This window comes from Salvelinus namaycush, unplaced genomic scaffold (assembly GCF_016432855.1).
Source record: "Salvelinus namaycush isolate Seneca unplaced genomic scaffold, SaNama_1.0 Scaffold204, whole genome shotgun sequence".
NCBI classification, from domain to species: domain Eukaryota; kingdom Metazoa; phylum Chordata; class Actinopteri; order Salmoniformes; family Salmonidae; genus Salvelinus; species Salvelinus namaycush.
Genome location: NW_024058831.1, coordinates 253,046 through 270,217, shown reverse-complemented (window position 1 = coordinate 270,217; position 17,172 = coordinate 253,046). Strand labels below are relative to the sequence as shown.

Below are 17,172 nucleotides of genomic sequence, written 5' to 3'. Positions count from 1 at the left end.
CAGCAGTTTTAGCCGAATGCTTTCCAAAACATCACAACGTGCCTGAACTTCTCTGTCTTTTTTTATTACTAAATGGAATGTCAATTGTTTCAAATACCTTTTAATCATCATTAACTTTTCCATTGAGCTATCAAGCCTTTATAAGTCATTGTTTCCCCCAGTCTCGGTGAGTGTCGCGTTGATGGACACTGTGTGTCTGCTGTTGGTGTGTTTTTATGCCAGTTAGCAGAGGCTTTTATTCAAACCATGTAGTCATGTATGCATTCTTTATGTGTGGATGGTCACGGGAATCAAACCCACTATCCTGTTGTTGCAAGTGTCATGCTCTACCAACTGACCTACAGAGGACCAGTGTGTTGTCAGGGAGTTTAGTCTGTAAGGGCAAAACCAGCTGGCTGACTGACCAGGGAGGAAAAAGCTGACCTTCCGTCTAACCTCTGACCTCTCCATTCCAGCTCCAACCCAGCTGTCCCACAGACAGGCTGACATGTCACTGTGTGTGTGTGTGTGTGTGTGTGTGTGTGTGTGTGTGTGTGTGTGTGTGTGTGTGTGTGTGTGTGTGTGTGTGTGTGTGTGTGTGTGTGTGTGTGTGTGTGTGTGTGTGTGTGTTTTCCATCAACACATCTTCCAACAGCCCTAACCAGTAGGAAAGCTCAATATTCACTTTAGTTTTGACCACAACTCTGTCATGCTTGCTCAAGTCACCCCTTAGTTAGCACTGATCTAGGATCAGCTTACGCTCCCCATATCCAAACCTAAACCATTAGTGGAGGGGGATTCTAAACAGACCGTAGCTCAGTGTCTGGGAGAAACTCCACTTTTCCCTGAACATGTTGATACTTTAGCAGGACTAGTAGTACCTATGACTACATCCTTTAGTAGGAGTGAGCCAAGCAGCTCTACAGCCAGGTGAGCTAGAGAGACATCATGTAGCTGTCTATGCACTTTGACCTCTGGGATATCCAGAGGGTAGAATAGCCATATTGAGGTCTCAGTGATGCCCGGTTCAATACACCAGCGAGACTCTGTGTGACTGTCTCTTGCTCTGTAGAGAGACTGACTGTTGATCTGTAGCGAGACTGACTGACTAACTGTTGATCTGTAGAGAGACTGACTGATGCTCTGTAGAGAGACTGACTGATGCTCTGTAGAGAGACTGACTGACTGTTGATCTGTAGAGAGACTGACTGATGCTCTGTAGAGAGACTGACTGACTGTTGATCTGTAGAGAGACTGACTGACGGACTGATGCTCTGTAGAGGGACTGTTTCTCTGTAGAGACTGACTGTATGGCAGTGACTGTTTCTCTGTAGAGAGACCGAGTGACTGTGTCTCTGTAGAGACTGACTGCATGGCAGTGACTGTTTCTCTGTAGAGAGACCGAGTGACTGTGTCTCTGTAGAGACTGACTGCATGGCAGTGACTGTTTCTCTGTAGAGACTGACTGCATGGCAGTGACTGTTTCTCTGTAGAGACTGACTGCATGGCAGTGACTGTTTCTCTGTAGAGACTGACTGCATGGCAGTGACTGTTTCTCTGTAGAGACTGACTGCATGGAAGTGACTGTTTCTCTGTAGAGACTGACTGCATGGCAGTGACTGTTTCTCTGTAGAGACTGACTGCATGGCAGTGACTGTTTCTCTGTAGAGACTGACTGCATGGCAGTGAATGTTTCTCTGTAGAGACTGACTGCATGGCAGTGACTGTTTCTCTGTAGAGACTGACTGCATGGCAGTGACTGTTTCTCTGTAGAGACTGACTGCATGGCAGTGACTGTTTCTCTGTAGAGACTGACTGCATGGCAGTGAATGTTTCTCTGTAGAGACTGACTGCATGGCAGTGACTGTGCCTAATGGTGGGGCTCCACAGGGTGCTCCTTATAAAGCTTTAAACATGTACCTTTCAGATGTCTGTTACTACAACACTGTTCAGCTCCAGTTTGGCTCACTGAAAGGTCGCTAACTAAATGAATAAGGTCGACTGGAAACATGCTTTCACTTTTTCTCCAGTGTGTTGCACAAAGGTCTTGTAGAAAGGCTTGGTGGGTTTGAGGTGTGTGTGCACGTGTGTGATAATAACTGATCTTATTATTATGAAAGGTTGAACATGTATTAAGGGCTTCCTGTATTGCAAACAAGTGAAACACCTACAAAGCGCCTTATTTCATCAACTTTGTATTTTCTTTTGAATCTCTAAACGTGGCTTATTACTTTCACCAACTACTTGAGTATTTAACTGTTCTGAAATAAAACATGTTGCATCATGGGGAATATATGGCATTGACCTCAACATATTCAACTGGAATTGTTGTTTGATGTTTTGTTGGAATAACAGCTAATAGTGTGGAGTTTCTAGTTAACAGTGGACAGACAGGCCAAGCATAAGGAAGACAGGTTTGTCTAACTGTACAGGCAGACATACGAGACAGGTTAGTGAGTTCAGGATGAGTGTCTGTGGGTTTCTGGGAGAGAGGTGGAGGACAATGCCTGCACATTAATACAAGTATAAATGTATCATTTTAAATATAAAACTATAAATATTGTATAGAATGTCATTCATTTTTATAATCTTGACTGTACATGTAATGCAACCACCTTTCTTTTTGAAAGGAGTCTTTGATGTTTTGTACATGTATGTAAATGATGTTGGCGTAGCACTTGTTTGCAGCCTCCTCAATGTATGTTCGTCAAGGTTCATTTCCGCGCTTCGATACGTGTCCACGGTTTATTATACTTAATGGATTGATGTATTCATAACTTTGTACATGTTTGTGTCTCTCATCACAGCATATTGTCTGGTCTGCGTTTTGTTCAGCAGTTGTACAGATGTTACATATCACTGCGGCTACATTACAGTAGGAGAATAAAGCACTTGTTCTGTAACATTACTCAGCTGGCTCAAATGTCTTCAGGTGTACCTTTTGAAGCACAGACAAACCATGTAACCTTAAAATGTACACTGAGTATACACCAGAGGAGGCTGCTGAGGGGAGGACAGCTCATAATGTCTGGAACGGAGCAAATGGAATGGCACCAAAAACATTCCACCTATTCCGCTCCAGCCGTTACCACGAGGCCTTCTCACCAATTAAGGTTCCACCAACCTCCTGTGGAATATATACTGAGTACATTAAGAACAGCTTCCTAATATTGAGTTGCGCCCCCCCCCCCCTTATGCCCTCAGAACAGCCTCAACTCGTCGGGGCATGGACTCAACAAGGTGTCGAAAGCGTTCCATAGGGATGCTGGCCCATGTTTACTCCAATGCTTCCCACAGTTGTGTCAAGTTGGCTGGTGGTCCATTCTTGATGCACACAGGAACAACTATTGAGTGTGAAAAACCAGTTGCAGTTGTTGACACAAACTGGTGCGCCTGGCACCTACTACCATACCCTGTTCAAAGGCACACACAATGTTTTGTCTTGCTCATTCACCCTCTGAACGCCACACACACAATCCTTGTCTCAGTTGGCTCAAGGCTTAAAAATCCTTCTTTAACCCGTCTCCTCTCCTTCATCTACACTGATGGAAGTGGATTTAACAAGTAACATCAATAAGGGATCATAGCTTTCACCTGGATTCACCTGGTCAGTCTGTCATGGAAAGAGCAGGTGTTCTTAATGTTTTGTCCACTCAGTGTATCTACATATACAGTAGAGCATATGTTCATGGTCCTGTAAATAGGATGTGTGTGAATATGTGGCGAGGGAAGCATGTCCTGATAGATCTGAGGCCTAAGCAACTCCTTAGTGACCAATAATCCACATGGTCTTCCAATACAAAAGCCCTGACCATTGATTGCTCAGTAAATAGTTCTGTTTAAATGTTCTAAAACCATCAATAAATATGGAGATGTCTAGACTGCTTAATTTAAGTTTAATGAGCTGATAAGTAGCATGATGGTTTGCCTTGGTACGTGACAGAGCAAGGAGTAGTCATCTCACTGCCAAAACCACCAGATGATCATGGCAGCCTGTTTCTCTGTTACTGGTTAGTACTTTCTAAAACAGTCTGCCATGATTGTCTGTAGAGGTTATTGAGTTCTCGGAGTAGTACCTACTATTACCTAAACAGAGGCATGTATTGCAGCCTATTCATAGTTGAATTGTTCTTTTTTTGATTAAACAGGATGGTCGAGTATGACTGAATTATCTGACATATAGAATAAAAAGGTATTGGTCATTATCTGAAGTTGGACAATGGAACTTCTACCAAAGTAAGTTGTATAAGAGAAACGATTCAGTAACTTTGTTGCATTTACAAGGGACAACACCACCAGGCATTTACAGTATTTCAAACACTAGCGCCCTCTGGTGTTCGTCCATTGAACTTGTTTGACAGACCCATGTTAGTTTCATTTATTTTTTATTACAATTGCATTGCATGCCATCTCAATCATATATTGATCATGTGCAACATAAATCATTATTCCCCACAGTCAAAAAAATATTCATTTTGACGGATCCACAGAATAGCAAACATGAGAATTCATTGGCAGTGCATCAGAGTGCAGTCACAATCTGAGGGTTAAAGTAGGATTTAGGAGGTCATTAAACTCTGATGAAGGCACCATAGCTGTCCAAACGTCTCTATCCACGACATGTATTATTTTCTAGGTGATAGACCTCTACCATGTATAATTTACTTTCCATGGTTACGAACTTGCTAAAATCAATAGTGTTTGAAATAAACAGTCACTGGGAATCTGGAGACACTCCGAATCAAAGGTGGAGGAACTCAGATCAACTGTGTTCCTGCTCAGTCCCGCCCACTCAAATAAATCCCTGTGTTGAGAGGAATCTGTCAATCATATCAAAGGACCTCTGTGGTTGGTCGTACGGTAGTATGTGCCCTCCCCCTCGTATAATCACCTGCATGACAAGGAGACAAACAGACAGGTTTATAGCATGTGAACCAGTTTCCCCATCAGCAGCACTGTGTTCCCACCTGGTGTCCATAAAGTTGATCTGATCTTCCTGGCACAGCGATATTGAATAAGACTCTACTTGCAATAATTGTCACGTGCTTGTTTTTTTCCTACTAAACTTAGTTGAATGCACTGACTAAGGTGTTCTGCATGACAGCTACTGCTAAATTACTCACATTATGTTTAGTTATGCCATGTTAACATTTTCCATTTTAAAGGGTGGCCAAATGCCCTGAATACCCAGTAAAGCCCTGGGCCCAGATTCACAAAACACTTCTTACGCAATAACTTAAGAAGCTGCTTAAGAAAAAAAATAAGAAGTTCATAAGATAATTTGTAAGTGCAATTCCTCAAGAATTCCTTAAGATGTAATGATTTTCTTTCAAACTCCTCAAATATCTTATGTACAGTTGAAGTCGGAAGTTTACATACACCTGAGCCAAATGCATTTAAACTCAGTTTTTCACAATTCCTGACATTTAAACCTAGTAAAGATTCCCTGTCTTAGGTCAGATAGGATCACAACTTTATTTTAAGAATGTGAAATATCACAATAATAGTAGAGAGAATTATTTATTTCAGCATCACATTCCCAGTGGGTCAGAAGTTTACATACAATCAATTAGTATTTGGTAGCATTGCCTTTAAATTGTTTAACTTGGGTCAAACATTTCAGGAAGCCTTCCACAAGCTTTCCACGGCGAATTCTGGCCCATTCCTCCTGACAGAGCTGGTGTAACGGAGTCAGGTTTGTAGGCCTCTTTGCTCGCACACGATTTTTCAGTTCTGCCCACAAATTTTCTATAGGATTGAGGTCAGGGCTTTGTGATGGCCACTCCAATACCTTGACTTTGTTGTCCTTAAGCCATTTTGCCACAACTTTGGAAGTATGCTTGGGGTCATTGTCCATTTGGAAGACCCATTTGCGACCAAGCTTTAACTTCCTGACTGATGTCTTGAGATGTTGCTTCAATATATCCACATAATTTTCCCTCCTCATGACGTTATCTATTTTGTGAAGTGCACCTGTCCCTTCTGCAGCAAAGCACCCCCACAACATGATGCAGCCACCCCCGTGCTTGGGATGGTGTTCTTCGGCTTGTAAGCCTCCCCTTATTCCTCCAAACATATCAATGGTCATTATGGCCAAACAGTTCTATTTTTGTTTCATCAGACCAGAGGACATTTCTCCAAAAAGTACGATCTTTGTCCCCATGTTTATGGCGGTTTTGGAGCAGTGGCTTCTTCCTTGCTGAGCGGCCTTTCAGGTTATGTCGATATAGGACTCGCTTTACTGTGGATATAGATACTTGTGTACCTGTTTCCTCCAGCATCTTCACAAGGTCCTTTGCTGTTGTTCTGGGATTGATTTGCACTTGTCGCACCAAAGTACGTTCATCTCTAGGAGACAGAATGCATCTCCTTCCTGAGCGGTATGATGGCTGCGTGGTCCCATGGTGTTTATACATGCGTACTATTGTTTGTACAGATGAACGTGGTACCTTCAGGCGTTTGGAAATTGCTCCCAAGGATGAACCAGACTTGTGGAGGTCTACAATTTATTTTCTGAGTTCTTGGCTGATTTCTTTTGATTTTCCCATGATGTCTAGCAAAGAGGCACTGAGTTTGAAGGTAGGCTTTGAAATACATCCACAGGTACACCTCCAATTGACTCAAATTATGTCAATTAGCCTACCAGAAGCTTCTAAAGCCATGACATAATTTTGTGGAATTTTACAAGCTGTTTAAAGGCAGTCAATTTAGTGTATGTAAACTTCTGACCCACTGGAATTGTGATACAGTGAATTATAAGTGAAATAATCTGTCTGTAAACAATTGTTGGAAAAATTACTTGTGTCATGCACAAAGTAGATGTCCTAACCGACTTGCCAAAACTATAGTTTGTTGACAAGAAATTTGTGGAGTGGTTTAAAAACGAGTTTTAATGACTCTAGGTGTATGTAAACTTCCGACTTCAACTGTGTCTTCTTAAAATGTGTGTTGCTAGGCAACCGATTTAGCTAGCTATCTGGCTAGCAATGACAATCATGTTAGCAAATTTCCAACTGAGATTACTCTTCTAAAACATGTTCTTGGGTTTAAAATAATAAATACTGAAACTTTCAGATGAAGTTTGTGAGTGAATTAAACATGTTCAATTGCTTTCCTGAGCTTTTTCTCTCACTGTCCTGAGATTAAGACAAGGGTTTAGCTATCTTGGAATTCAAGAACACATCCAAGAACTTTATTTTCAAGAATCTAATTTCTTCTTAACTTTTTTCTTAAGGAGAAACATAAGAAATAGTGCAAGAGAATTTCCTCTAACCTTTTAGAGGAATAGCAACTTTGCTTAACTATAGAATTAAGAAGAAAGTTAAGGAAAAAAATGGCAGTTAAGAAGAAATGTCTTCTTAAGAAGGTTTTGTGAATCCAGACCCTGGACACAGACATGCAGTACTCACCTGGTAGAATTCCCCTACTTGGCGTACATATCCCGCCACCTCTGTGTCCTCTGGCTGGATCTTCCAATGGAAGCGAGAGGCTTTGTTGAACTCATCAGCCCCGGTCCAGTTCACCGTGGGCAGGAACCTCTCGGTCAGGGGGGCCGCCACAATCACATCCAGCTGACCACTGTAAATCAACACCTGTGTGTGTGTGTGTGTGGTGTGTGTGTACAGAAGAAAGAAACACAGATAAGGCATTTATTCAATGATTACAGTATAGCGGTCCAAACAATAGCTGAGGAGAGGAGTTAGTGACTGACACCGTAGCTAGTGACTGACACCGTAGCTAGTGACTGACACCGTAGCTAGTGACTGACACCGTAGCTAGTGACTGACACCGTAGCTAGTGTCTGTTTTCTCATTCACTCACTCAATGTGTGACTGAGACAGAACTCTGCAGGGGAGTGTGGGAGATAAGAGACTACTCAGACATTCCACAATGATTCAACTTTGGGGAGGGGACATTTATTGCCTAGCTTTTAGATAAACACTGAAACTCTGTTTGTATAGCTGTGGATGCAGGGTTTTGGTCTCGGGAGTAAAAAGGTAATGACATAGTCAGTGACATCACTAAGGCGGGACTTCGGTTTAATAAAACTACTTGAGACCTTTTGTTTGATGCAGAACTTACTCAGAAACATGCGTGCTATGTTCCTGTTTGTCAACTTCTGTCTGCAATTACATTAATAAAGGTTTTTGAATGATTTAATTAAAGATAGTCATAATGCTAATTTCACCAATGAACCAATGATTGACAAGGAAGGACGTAAGGAACGAAACCCTAACACTAGTGACAGATACTGTAGCTCGTGACGGATACTGTAAACCAAAGTTAAACCATGGCTCAGTTGGTAGAGCGACCCGCTCGCAGAGCAAGGATTGTGGGTTAGATTCCCTGGGCCACCCATACATAAAATGTACGCACACGTCAGTGTCTCTGGATAAAAGCGTCTGCTAAATGGCATATATTATATATCTGTGCTGTTAATAGAACCGTAGCATGTCTGAGTGCTGGATGGGCATGGACTCTAGTCTCACCCTGTAGTTGTCCATGAGCGTGGCGAGCCAGGGTTTGATGCTCTTCATGACGTCCTGCAGCAGATGTTTCTCCACCTCTGAGCCGTCGTGGAACGTCAGGTTCCCCACGTGGATGGAGCGCCGCACCTCTGCCAGCGTCACAAACTGGGAGAAATACTCCTGATCTGCAGGCTCCTGTAGCATAGAAAACCATAACATAACATTTGATTATTGAACCTTTATTTAAAAACGTGCATATGTGTGTAAGCCTTGAAAGAAAACACATTTCATTCAGGAAACATACCTTCTCTGGGTAATATAAGTGAACCTTTATTCAAACAGGTAGGTGTCTGTGTAAGCCTTGCTCTGTGTACCTACCTGACACTGCAAGTAATTGAAGTAGTTGGTGCAGCCAGTGGCGTTCTGGAAGAACGAGGGGTACGGCAGAATGTCACCATTCAGCAAGCTGTCAAATACCTGCAGGACAAGAGGACAGTGGAAGAATGTACCAGGAAGTTGGAGGCCTTGAAAGAATGACTGACAGACATTCAGATGTGTAGAGTGGACAACAAAAACACAGGTTATTGTGTTAGCAGATGCAGTCAGTGTCTTACCTCAAAGGCCTCCACCCATTTCTCCTGCTGGATGAGCTGCACCCCGCTGGCTGTCTGCTGCTCAACATACTGTTTCTGGAGCATGTCGATCAGACCTGTCTGGTACAGGAAGTCTCCATACCCTCCCAGCATCTGAGAGAGAGAAGGGGAGAGAGAGCGAAGGGGAGGGAGAGAGAGAGAGACAGAACAGGTGAGACCAAGGGAAAGAGCAAATGAAGAACAAAAACTTTTTCTTTTTTTTTTTTCATCCTGGAGATATAATAATATATCTTAAATTATATTATTGATATATTTCATATTAAATCAGAAGTGTCAAACAATGCTGAGTAAAGTTGAAATCACGGTGTATTAAAACACAACCCACCAGCTCTGGGTCACAGAGGCCGTCTCCAATGGCAACTCCCTTGAAGTTGATCTTCACCTTAGCAATGGGGTTATGCTTATGGATGTAGTAACCAATGGCTGGGACATACTTTCCTGCATAGGACTGAGGACATCGAGGACAATTCCAATCAATTTTAGTGTCTGCATTCTGATTGCAGAAAGTAATTTCAATTTTATGTTATTATGCATTTATGTGGAAAGATTATTCTTGTTGCTATAGCAGAGACCCTAAAATAACCATTTTAAGACCTTGTTCAACATCATAAAAGGGAATAAAAAGCAGATGTCTTTGTAGCTAGGATTTGGGGAATTTGCCAACTAGGATGTAGGGAAGTTGTGTAATGTTATGTGTAACACAGATGTGGAGACTAGAACCAAACTCACCTCTCCTGTAGCATAGAAGTCATTGGACTGATACTCAGAGAAGATCTGGAAGAACTGAGTCAATGCACTAGAAGACAAAGACACAAGATGAGAAAAACAATGGGTGCCATGTGACATAACCAAGGTCCTAGATGTACATTGACCAGAGACCATGGTGACATAACCAAGGTCCTAGATGTACATTGAGCAGAGACCATGGTGCCATAACCAAGGTCCTAGATGTATATTGACCAGAGACCATGGTGCCATAACCAAGGTCCTAGATGTATATTGACCAGAGACCATGGTGCCATAACCAAGGTCCTAGATGTATATTGAGCAGAGACCATGGTGCCATAACCAAGGTCCTAGATGTATATTGAGCAGAGACCATGGTGCCATAACCAAGGTCCTAGATGTATATTGAGCAGAGACCATGGTGACATAACCAAGGTCCTAGATGTATATTGGACATGCGTGCTCCGAAACACGACCCTGCCAAGCCACACTGCTTCTTGCCACACTGCTCGCTTAATCCGGAAGCCAGCCGCACCAATGTGTCGGAGGAAACACCGTACAACTGCCGCTTTCAAGGAGCGGGACTCTAACAAGAAATCCTGCTATGCCCTGCGACGAACCATCAAACAGGCAAAGCGTCAATACAGGGCTAAGATTGAATCATACTACACCGGCTCTGACACTCATCTTATGTGGCAGGGCTTGCAAACTATTACAGACTACAAAGGGAAGCACAGACGCGAGCTGCCCAGTGACACGAGCCTACCAGACGAGCTAAATCACTTCTATGCTCGCTTCGAGGCAAGCAACACTGAGGCACGCATGAGAGCATCAGCTGTTCTGGACGACTGTGTGATCACGCTCTCCGTAGCCGACGTGAGTAAGACCTTTAAACAGGTCAACATACACAAGGCTGCGGGGCCAGACGGATTACCAGGACGTGTGCTCCGGGCATGTGCTGACCAACTGGCAGGTGTCTTCACTGACATTTTCAACATGTCCCTGATTGATTCTGTAATACCAACATGTTTCAAGCAGACAACCATAGTCCATGTGCCCAAGAACACAAAGGCAACCTGCCTAAATGACTACAGACCCGTAGCACTCACGTCCGTAGCCTTGAAGTGCTTTGAAAGGTTGGTAATGGCCCACATCAACACCATTATCCCAGAAACACTAGACCCACTCCAATTTGCATACTGCCCAAACAGATCCACAGATGATGCAATCTCTATTGCACTCCACACTGCCCTTTCCCACCTGGACAAAAGGAACACTTATGTGAGAATGCTATTCATTGACTACAGCTCAGCGTTCAACACCATAGTACCCTCAAAGCTCATCACTAAGCTCAGGATCCTGGGACTAAACACCTCCCTCTGCAACTGGATCCTGGACTTCCTGACGGGCCGCCCCCAGGGGGTGAGGGTAGGTAGCAACACATCTGCCACGCTGATCCTCAACACTGGAGCTCCACATGGGTGCGTGCTCAGTCCCCTCCTGTACTCCCTGTTCACCCACGACTGCATGGCCAGGCACGACTCCAACACCATCATTAAGGTTGCAGACGACACAACAGTGGTAGGCCTGATCACAGACATCGACGAGACAGCCTATAGGGAGGAGGTCAGAGACCTGGCGGTGCCAGAATAACAACCTATCCCTCAACGTAACCAAGACTAAGGAGATGATTGTGGACTACAGGAAAAGGAGGACAGAGCACGCCCCATTTTCATTGACGGGGCTGTAGTGGACCAGGTTGAGAGCTTCAAGTTCCTTGGCGTCCACATCAACAACAAACTAGAAACTAGAATGGTCCAAACACACCAGACAGTCGTGAAGAGGGCACGACAAAGCCTATTCCCCCTCAGGAAACTAAAAAGATTTGACATGGGTCCTGAGATCCTCAAAAAGGTTCTACAGCTGCAACATCGAGAGCATCCTGACTGGTTGCATCACTGCCTGGTACGGCAATTGCTCGGCCTCTGACCGCAAGGCACTACAGAGTAGTAGTGCATATGGCACAGTACATCACTGGGGCTAAGCTGCCTGCCATCCAGGACCTCTACACCAGGCGGTGTCAGAGGAAGGCCCTAAAAATTGTCAAAGACCCCAGCCACCCCAGTCATAGACTGTTCTCTCTACTACCGCATGGCGAGCGGTACCGGAGTGCCAAGTCTAGGACAAAAAGGCTTCTCAACAGTTTTTACCCCCAAGCCATAAGACTCCTGAACAGGTAATCTAATGGCTACCCGGACTATTTGCATTGTGTGCCCCCCCAACCCTCTTTTTACACTGCTGCTACTCTCCGTTTATCATATATGCATAGTCACTTTAACTATACATTCATGTACATACTACCTCAAATTGGGCCGACCAACCAGTGCTCCAGCACATTGGCTAACCGGGCTATCTGCATTGTGTCCTGCCACCCACCACCCGATAACGCCTCTTTTACGCTACTGTTACTCTCTGTTCATCATATATGCATAGTCACTTTAACCATATCTACATACTACCTCAATCAGCCTGACTAACCGGTGTCTGTATGTAGCCTCGCTACTTTTATAGCCTCACTACTGTATATAGCCTGTCTTTTTACTGTTGTTTTATTTCTTTACCTACATATTGTTCCTCCTAACACCTTTTTTGCACTATTGGTTAGAGCCTGTAAGTAAGCATTTCACTGTAAGGTCTACACCTGTTGTATTCGGCGCACGTGACAAATAAACTTTGATTTGACTGTGTCAGCGCGCTCGGCCCGCCACAGGAGTCGCTTGAGCGCGATGGGAAGAGGACATGCCAGGCGGCCAAATCCTCCCCTAACCCGGACGACGCTGGGCCAAATGTGCATCGCCCGGTCACGGCCCGGCTGCAACACAGCCCGGGATCGAACCCAGATCTGTAGTGAGGCCTCAAGCCCTGCAGTGCCTTAGACCGCTGCACCACTCAGAAAGGCCACCATCAGATCTTTACAATGCTTAGAGAAGTGTTTTCCATCTCAGGAACCACATCAATATGGAATGATATTATAATCTGTGCATAGTGTAAGGCTGCGTTTACACAGGCAGCTCAATTCTGATCTTCTGCCCATTATTATGGGCAAAAGAGCTGGTCTGATTGGTCAAAAGACCAATTGGTGAATAAAAGATCAGAATTGAGCTGTCTGTAAATACAGCCTAATGCACCCAGAACCTCAGTGACCAGTCTTACCTGTACAGATCTCTGCCTACATCATCCTGGTTCTGAGCAAAGCCTCGGTCATCATCAGTGAAACTGAACCCTGTTCCTACCTGGACAAGAAAACACACCTGACATTACAATCACATACTGTACATGCTGTTAGGTAACATTACATTACAATCACATACTGTACATGCTGTTAGGTAACATTACAATCACATACTGTACATGCTGTTAGGTAACATTACAATCACATACTGTACATGCTGTTAGGTAACATTACAATCACATACTGTACATGCTGTTAGGTAACATTACAATCACATACTGTACATGCTGCTAGGTAACATTACAATCACATACTGTACATGCTGCTAGGTAACATTACAATCACATACTGTACATGCTGCTAGGTAACATTACAATCACATACTGTACATGCTGCTAGGTAACATTACAATCACATACTGTACATGCTGCTAGGTAACATTACAATCACATACTGTACATGCTGTTAGGTAACATTACAATCACATACTGTACATGCTGCTAGGTAACATTACACATACTGTACATGCTGTTAGGTAACATTACACATACTGTACATGCTGTTAGGTAACATTACATTACAATCACATACTGTACATGCTGTTAGGTAACATTACACACATTTTTTATTTTTTTTTATTTAAATTTTATCCCATTTTCTCCCCAATTTTCGTGGTATCCAATCGCTAGTAATTACTATCTTGTCTCATCGCTACAACTCCCGTACAGGCTCGGGAGAGACGAAGGTCGAAAGCCATGCATCCTCCGAAGCACAACCCAACCAAGCCGCACTGCTTCTTAACACAGCGCGCCTCCAACCCGGAAGCCAGCCGCACCAATGTGTCGGAGGAAACACCGTGTACCTGGCCCACTTGGTTAGCGCGCACTGCGCCCGGCCCGCCACAGGAGTCGCTGGAGCGCGATGAGACAAGGATATCCCTACCGGCCAAACCCTCCCTAACCCGGACGACGCTATGCCAATTGTGCGTCGCCCCACGGACCTCCCGGTCGCGGCCGGCTGCGACAGAGCCTGGGCGCGAACCCAGAGACTCTGGTGGCGCAGTTAGTGGCTTCTTCTTCCTTCCTTCACTGCGATGCAGTGTCCTAGACCACTGCGCCACCCGGGAGGCCCACATTACACACATTTTGATGAGAAAACTATTAAAGCAGCATAGAAACCAAATCAAACCTGTCTGATACAGGATGTCCTAAATGGCACCCTATTCCCTATTTAGTACACTTCTTTCAACAAGAGTACCTGGTCAAAAGTAGAGCACTATAAAGGGAATAGGGTGCCATTTGGATGCAAACAAACTGTGTTCATACTTTCACAGGAAGGAAGAAGAAGCCATACGTACTGGATTGTCGATGTACAGAACAGAGTATCTGGATGTCCAGGGATAGTCTCTGTAGCCCACTGTAAACAGGTGAAATAACACAATACATGACAGGCCCACCACTACAGTAGGAACAGAGATACATGGAGAGAGATGAAGGGCCCACCACTACAGTAGGAACAGAGATACATGGAGAGAGATGAAGGGCCCACCACTACATTAGGAACAGAGATACATGGAGAGAGATGAAGGGCCCACCACTACAGTAGAAACATACAGGTGGCTTTCTGATCAAATAGAAATGACAGACAGGGGTCAGTCCAGAGACACGTTACTATACACTAGACAGGGGTCAGTCCAGAGACACGTTACTATACACTAGACAGGGGTCAGTCCAGAGACACGTTACTATACACTAGACAGGGGTCAGTCCAGAGACACGTTACTATACACTAGACAGGGGTCAGTCCAGAGACACGTTACTATACACTAGACAGGGGTCAGTCCAGAGACACGTTACTATACACTAGACAGGGGTCAGTCCAGAGACACGTTACTATACACTAGACAGGGGTCAGTCCAGAGACACGTTACTATACACTAGACAGGGGTCAGTCCAGAGACACGTTACTATACACTAGACAGGGGTCAGTCCAGAGACACGTTACTATACACTAGACAGGGGTCAGTCCAGAGACACGTTACTATACACTAGACAGGGGTCAGTCCAGAGACACGTTACTATACACTAGACAGGAGTCAGTCCAGAGACATGTGGCTATGTTGGTACCTGTTAGGTTCTTCAATACAACGTAGGGTCCATGTTCTACAAACAGCCCAAACATAGACGTGCCCCCAGGACCCCCCTGCAGCCACAGCAGGACTGGAGCAGTCTCAGGCATCTCCTGCAGAGAGACAGACAGACAGTCACAAGTTAGTAGTTATCTAACAGTGGATAGTGGAGCTATCTTAGTGAGAGGCCTCCACCCAGAACCCTTCTAATACAACACTGTCACCTTGTGGCTAAGTCGTTGACACACAGTTATGAAGTAAACACGGTTTTATCACTAGGACCTTGATAATGTAGGTAGCAGAAAGGACTTGTTTTGTACTTACTTTATAGTGGTTAAGCCCATAAGTCTTTTGTTAAGTTTTCTGAAACCAAAACATGTTGAAATGTACAATCCAAATAAAACTTTGCCCTGATTCACACAGTCCTTTATTGGAGCTGATAAAAGGTGATTGCTAGACAAACACGTGCTATTCATTCTTGTCACGAGTGAAACTGAGGAGGACACTGCAGCTGATATGGGTGGCACCCTATTCTCTATGGGGCCCTGGTCAAAAGTAGTGCACTACAAAGGGAACAGGGTGCCATTTGGGACACATGGTAGTGTACCAGAGCAGGGAAGAACCAGAAGTAGAGGTTGCTGTTGTATTTCTTGTTGACAGTGAGGTAGCCGGCATAACTCTTCACATTGGCACCAGGCAGGGGACCTACCAGACTCTGCTTCCGGGCTGAAAGAGAGAACAGGTCATTGCTTTCTAATAACTGTCTCAAACCTAGTTTCATCTGAACACTATGATTAGTCTCCATCAGACTTCTGTGTAATACTGTAACATTCATGATAACATCACAACGTCGTAACAACTGTTCTGCACACTGTCATGTCGTGTTTTGTGGCGTGGACCCCTGGAAGAGTAGCTGCTGCATGTGCAACAGCTAATGGGGATCCTAACTGTGTTGATGATGCAAATAACATATGATGCATAACGCAATCTCGTCCATTTTTTGAAAACTTGACAACTGCCATGTACAACATTAGGGATAGTATTAACAGTTGAACAAATGAACAAAATACCAACATATCGTTTCTGAGTAAAGTAAACCAACCTACCCTCTTCGACGTTGCCCTTTTCCAGGTAGGGGGTGAGAAAGAGCGGCTTGCCGGGGTCGGCTCCTCTGGAGAACATGCTGACACGGTGAGATTTCCGGCAGAAGAAACTCGAGCAGCCCCTTGACTGTGTTGCCTCCAGAGAAGCCCACAGGAGAAGGACACACAGCGTCTCCTTCAACATTCTGTCAGGGGTAAGTGGAGAGCAGATACATTTGATAGTTTAGTTACAACACAATTTCATTCTCACACATTTTTGCATTATCAAATGTCCAAATGTCTGCTTTAGCTAGCTTGGGCATGTATTTTTAAAGTATGTTCAATATAAAAAAAGAAGGAATTAGCTAGCCTAGTCAAATAATCATTGAGAGAACTGCACTGAATAATCCAATGACCAGGCTTTCATACAGCTTTATTTTGCGAACATACCTCATTATTTGGGCTCGCCTCCTCTGTAGTTCAGAGCAGCCAGCTAATCCGTGTTATTGAAGCGAGATAAATCAGATCATCTGTAGTTTCACGTTGCTGCTCCGCCGTTATTACAAAAATGGATTGGTCACATGATCAACTGGGTGAGTGATCATGTGATTTCATGCTGTCCTGCGCAATCAAATCCGTCATCCAACAGTGCGTTTCTGTTTCCGGTTCTCAACAATCTTCATGTCGAAGAACTTTCGCAACTGCTAAATTCGACACCATTTGTTTACGGTCTATCCAGATGCTTCATGAATGTTACTGTTTTCTTCAGGCATTGTATTTTTAGCTTTTTGGTTTTAGATAAATGGATGTAGGCCTATTCACATGTTTATCTTGGGTGAATTATTTATGTGCACATGGTTAGTCAATGAAGTGAGGCACTAACATTTTTACCAAATGCAGGCTA

At 44.1% G+C, this 17,172-nt stretch overlaps 1 protein-coding gene across 1 annotated transcript; it reads right to left on the bottom strand.

The window, feature by feature from the left end:
- Nucleotides 1-4,342: 4,342 nt before the first annotated feature.
- LOC120038027 (probable serine carboxypeptidase CPVL) lies at nt 4,343-16,860 on the bottom strand. The gene is made up of 13 exons (XM_038983971.1): nt 16,719-16,860; nt 16,293-16,474; nt 15,794-15,912; nt 15,185-15,299; nt 14,416-14,474; nt 13,040-13,119; nt 9,830-9,896; nt 9,426-9,548; nt 9,062-9,193; nt 8,826-8,924; nt 8,469-8,642; nt 7,389-7,571; nt 4,343-4,870 (listed from the first exon to the last, which is right to left on the bottom strand). The coding sequence occupies exons 1-13, from the start codon at nt 16,721-16,723 to the stop codon at nt 4,772-4,774; spliced, it is 1,437 nt and encodes a 478-aa protein (XP_038839899.1). The 5' UTR covers nt 16,724-16,860; the 3' UTR covers nt 4,343-4,771.
- Nucleotides 16,861-17,172: the final 312 nt, after the last annotated feature.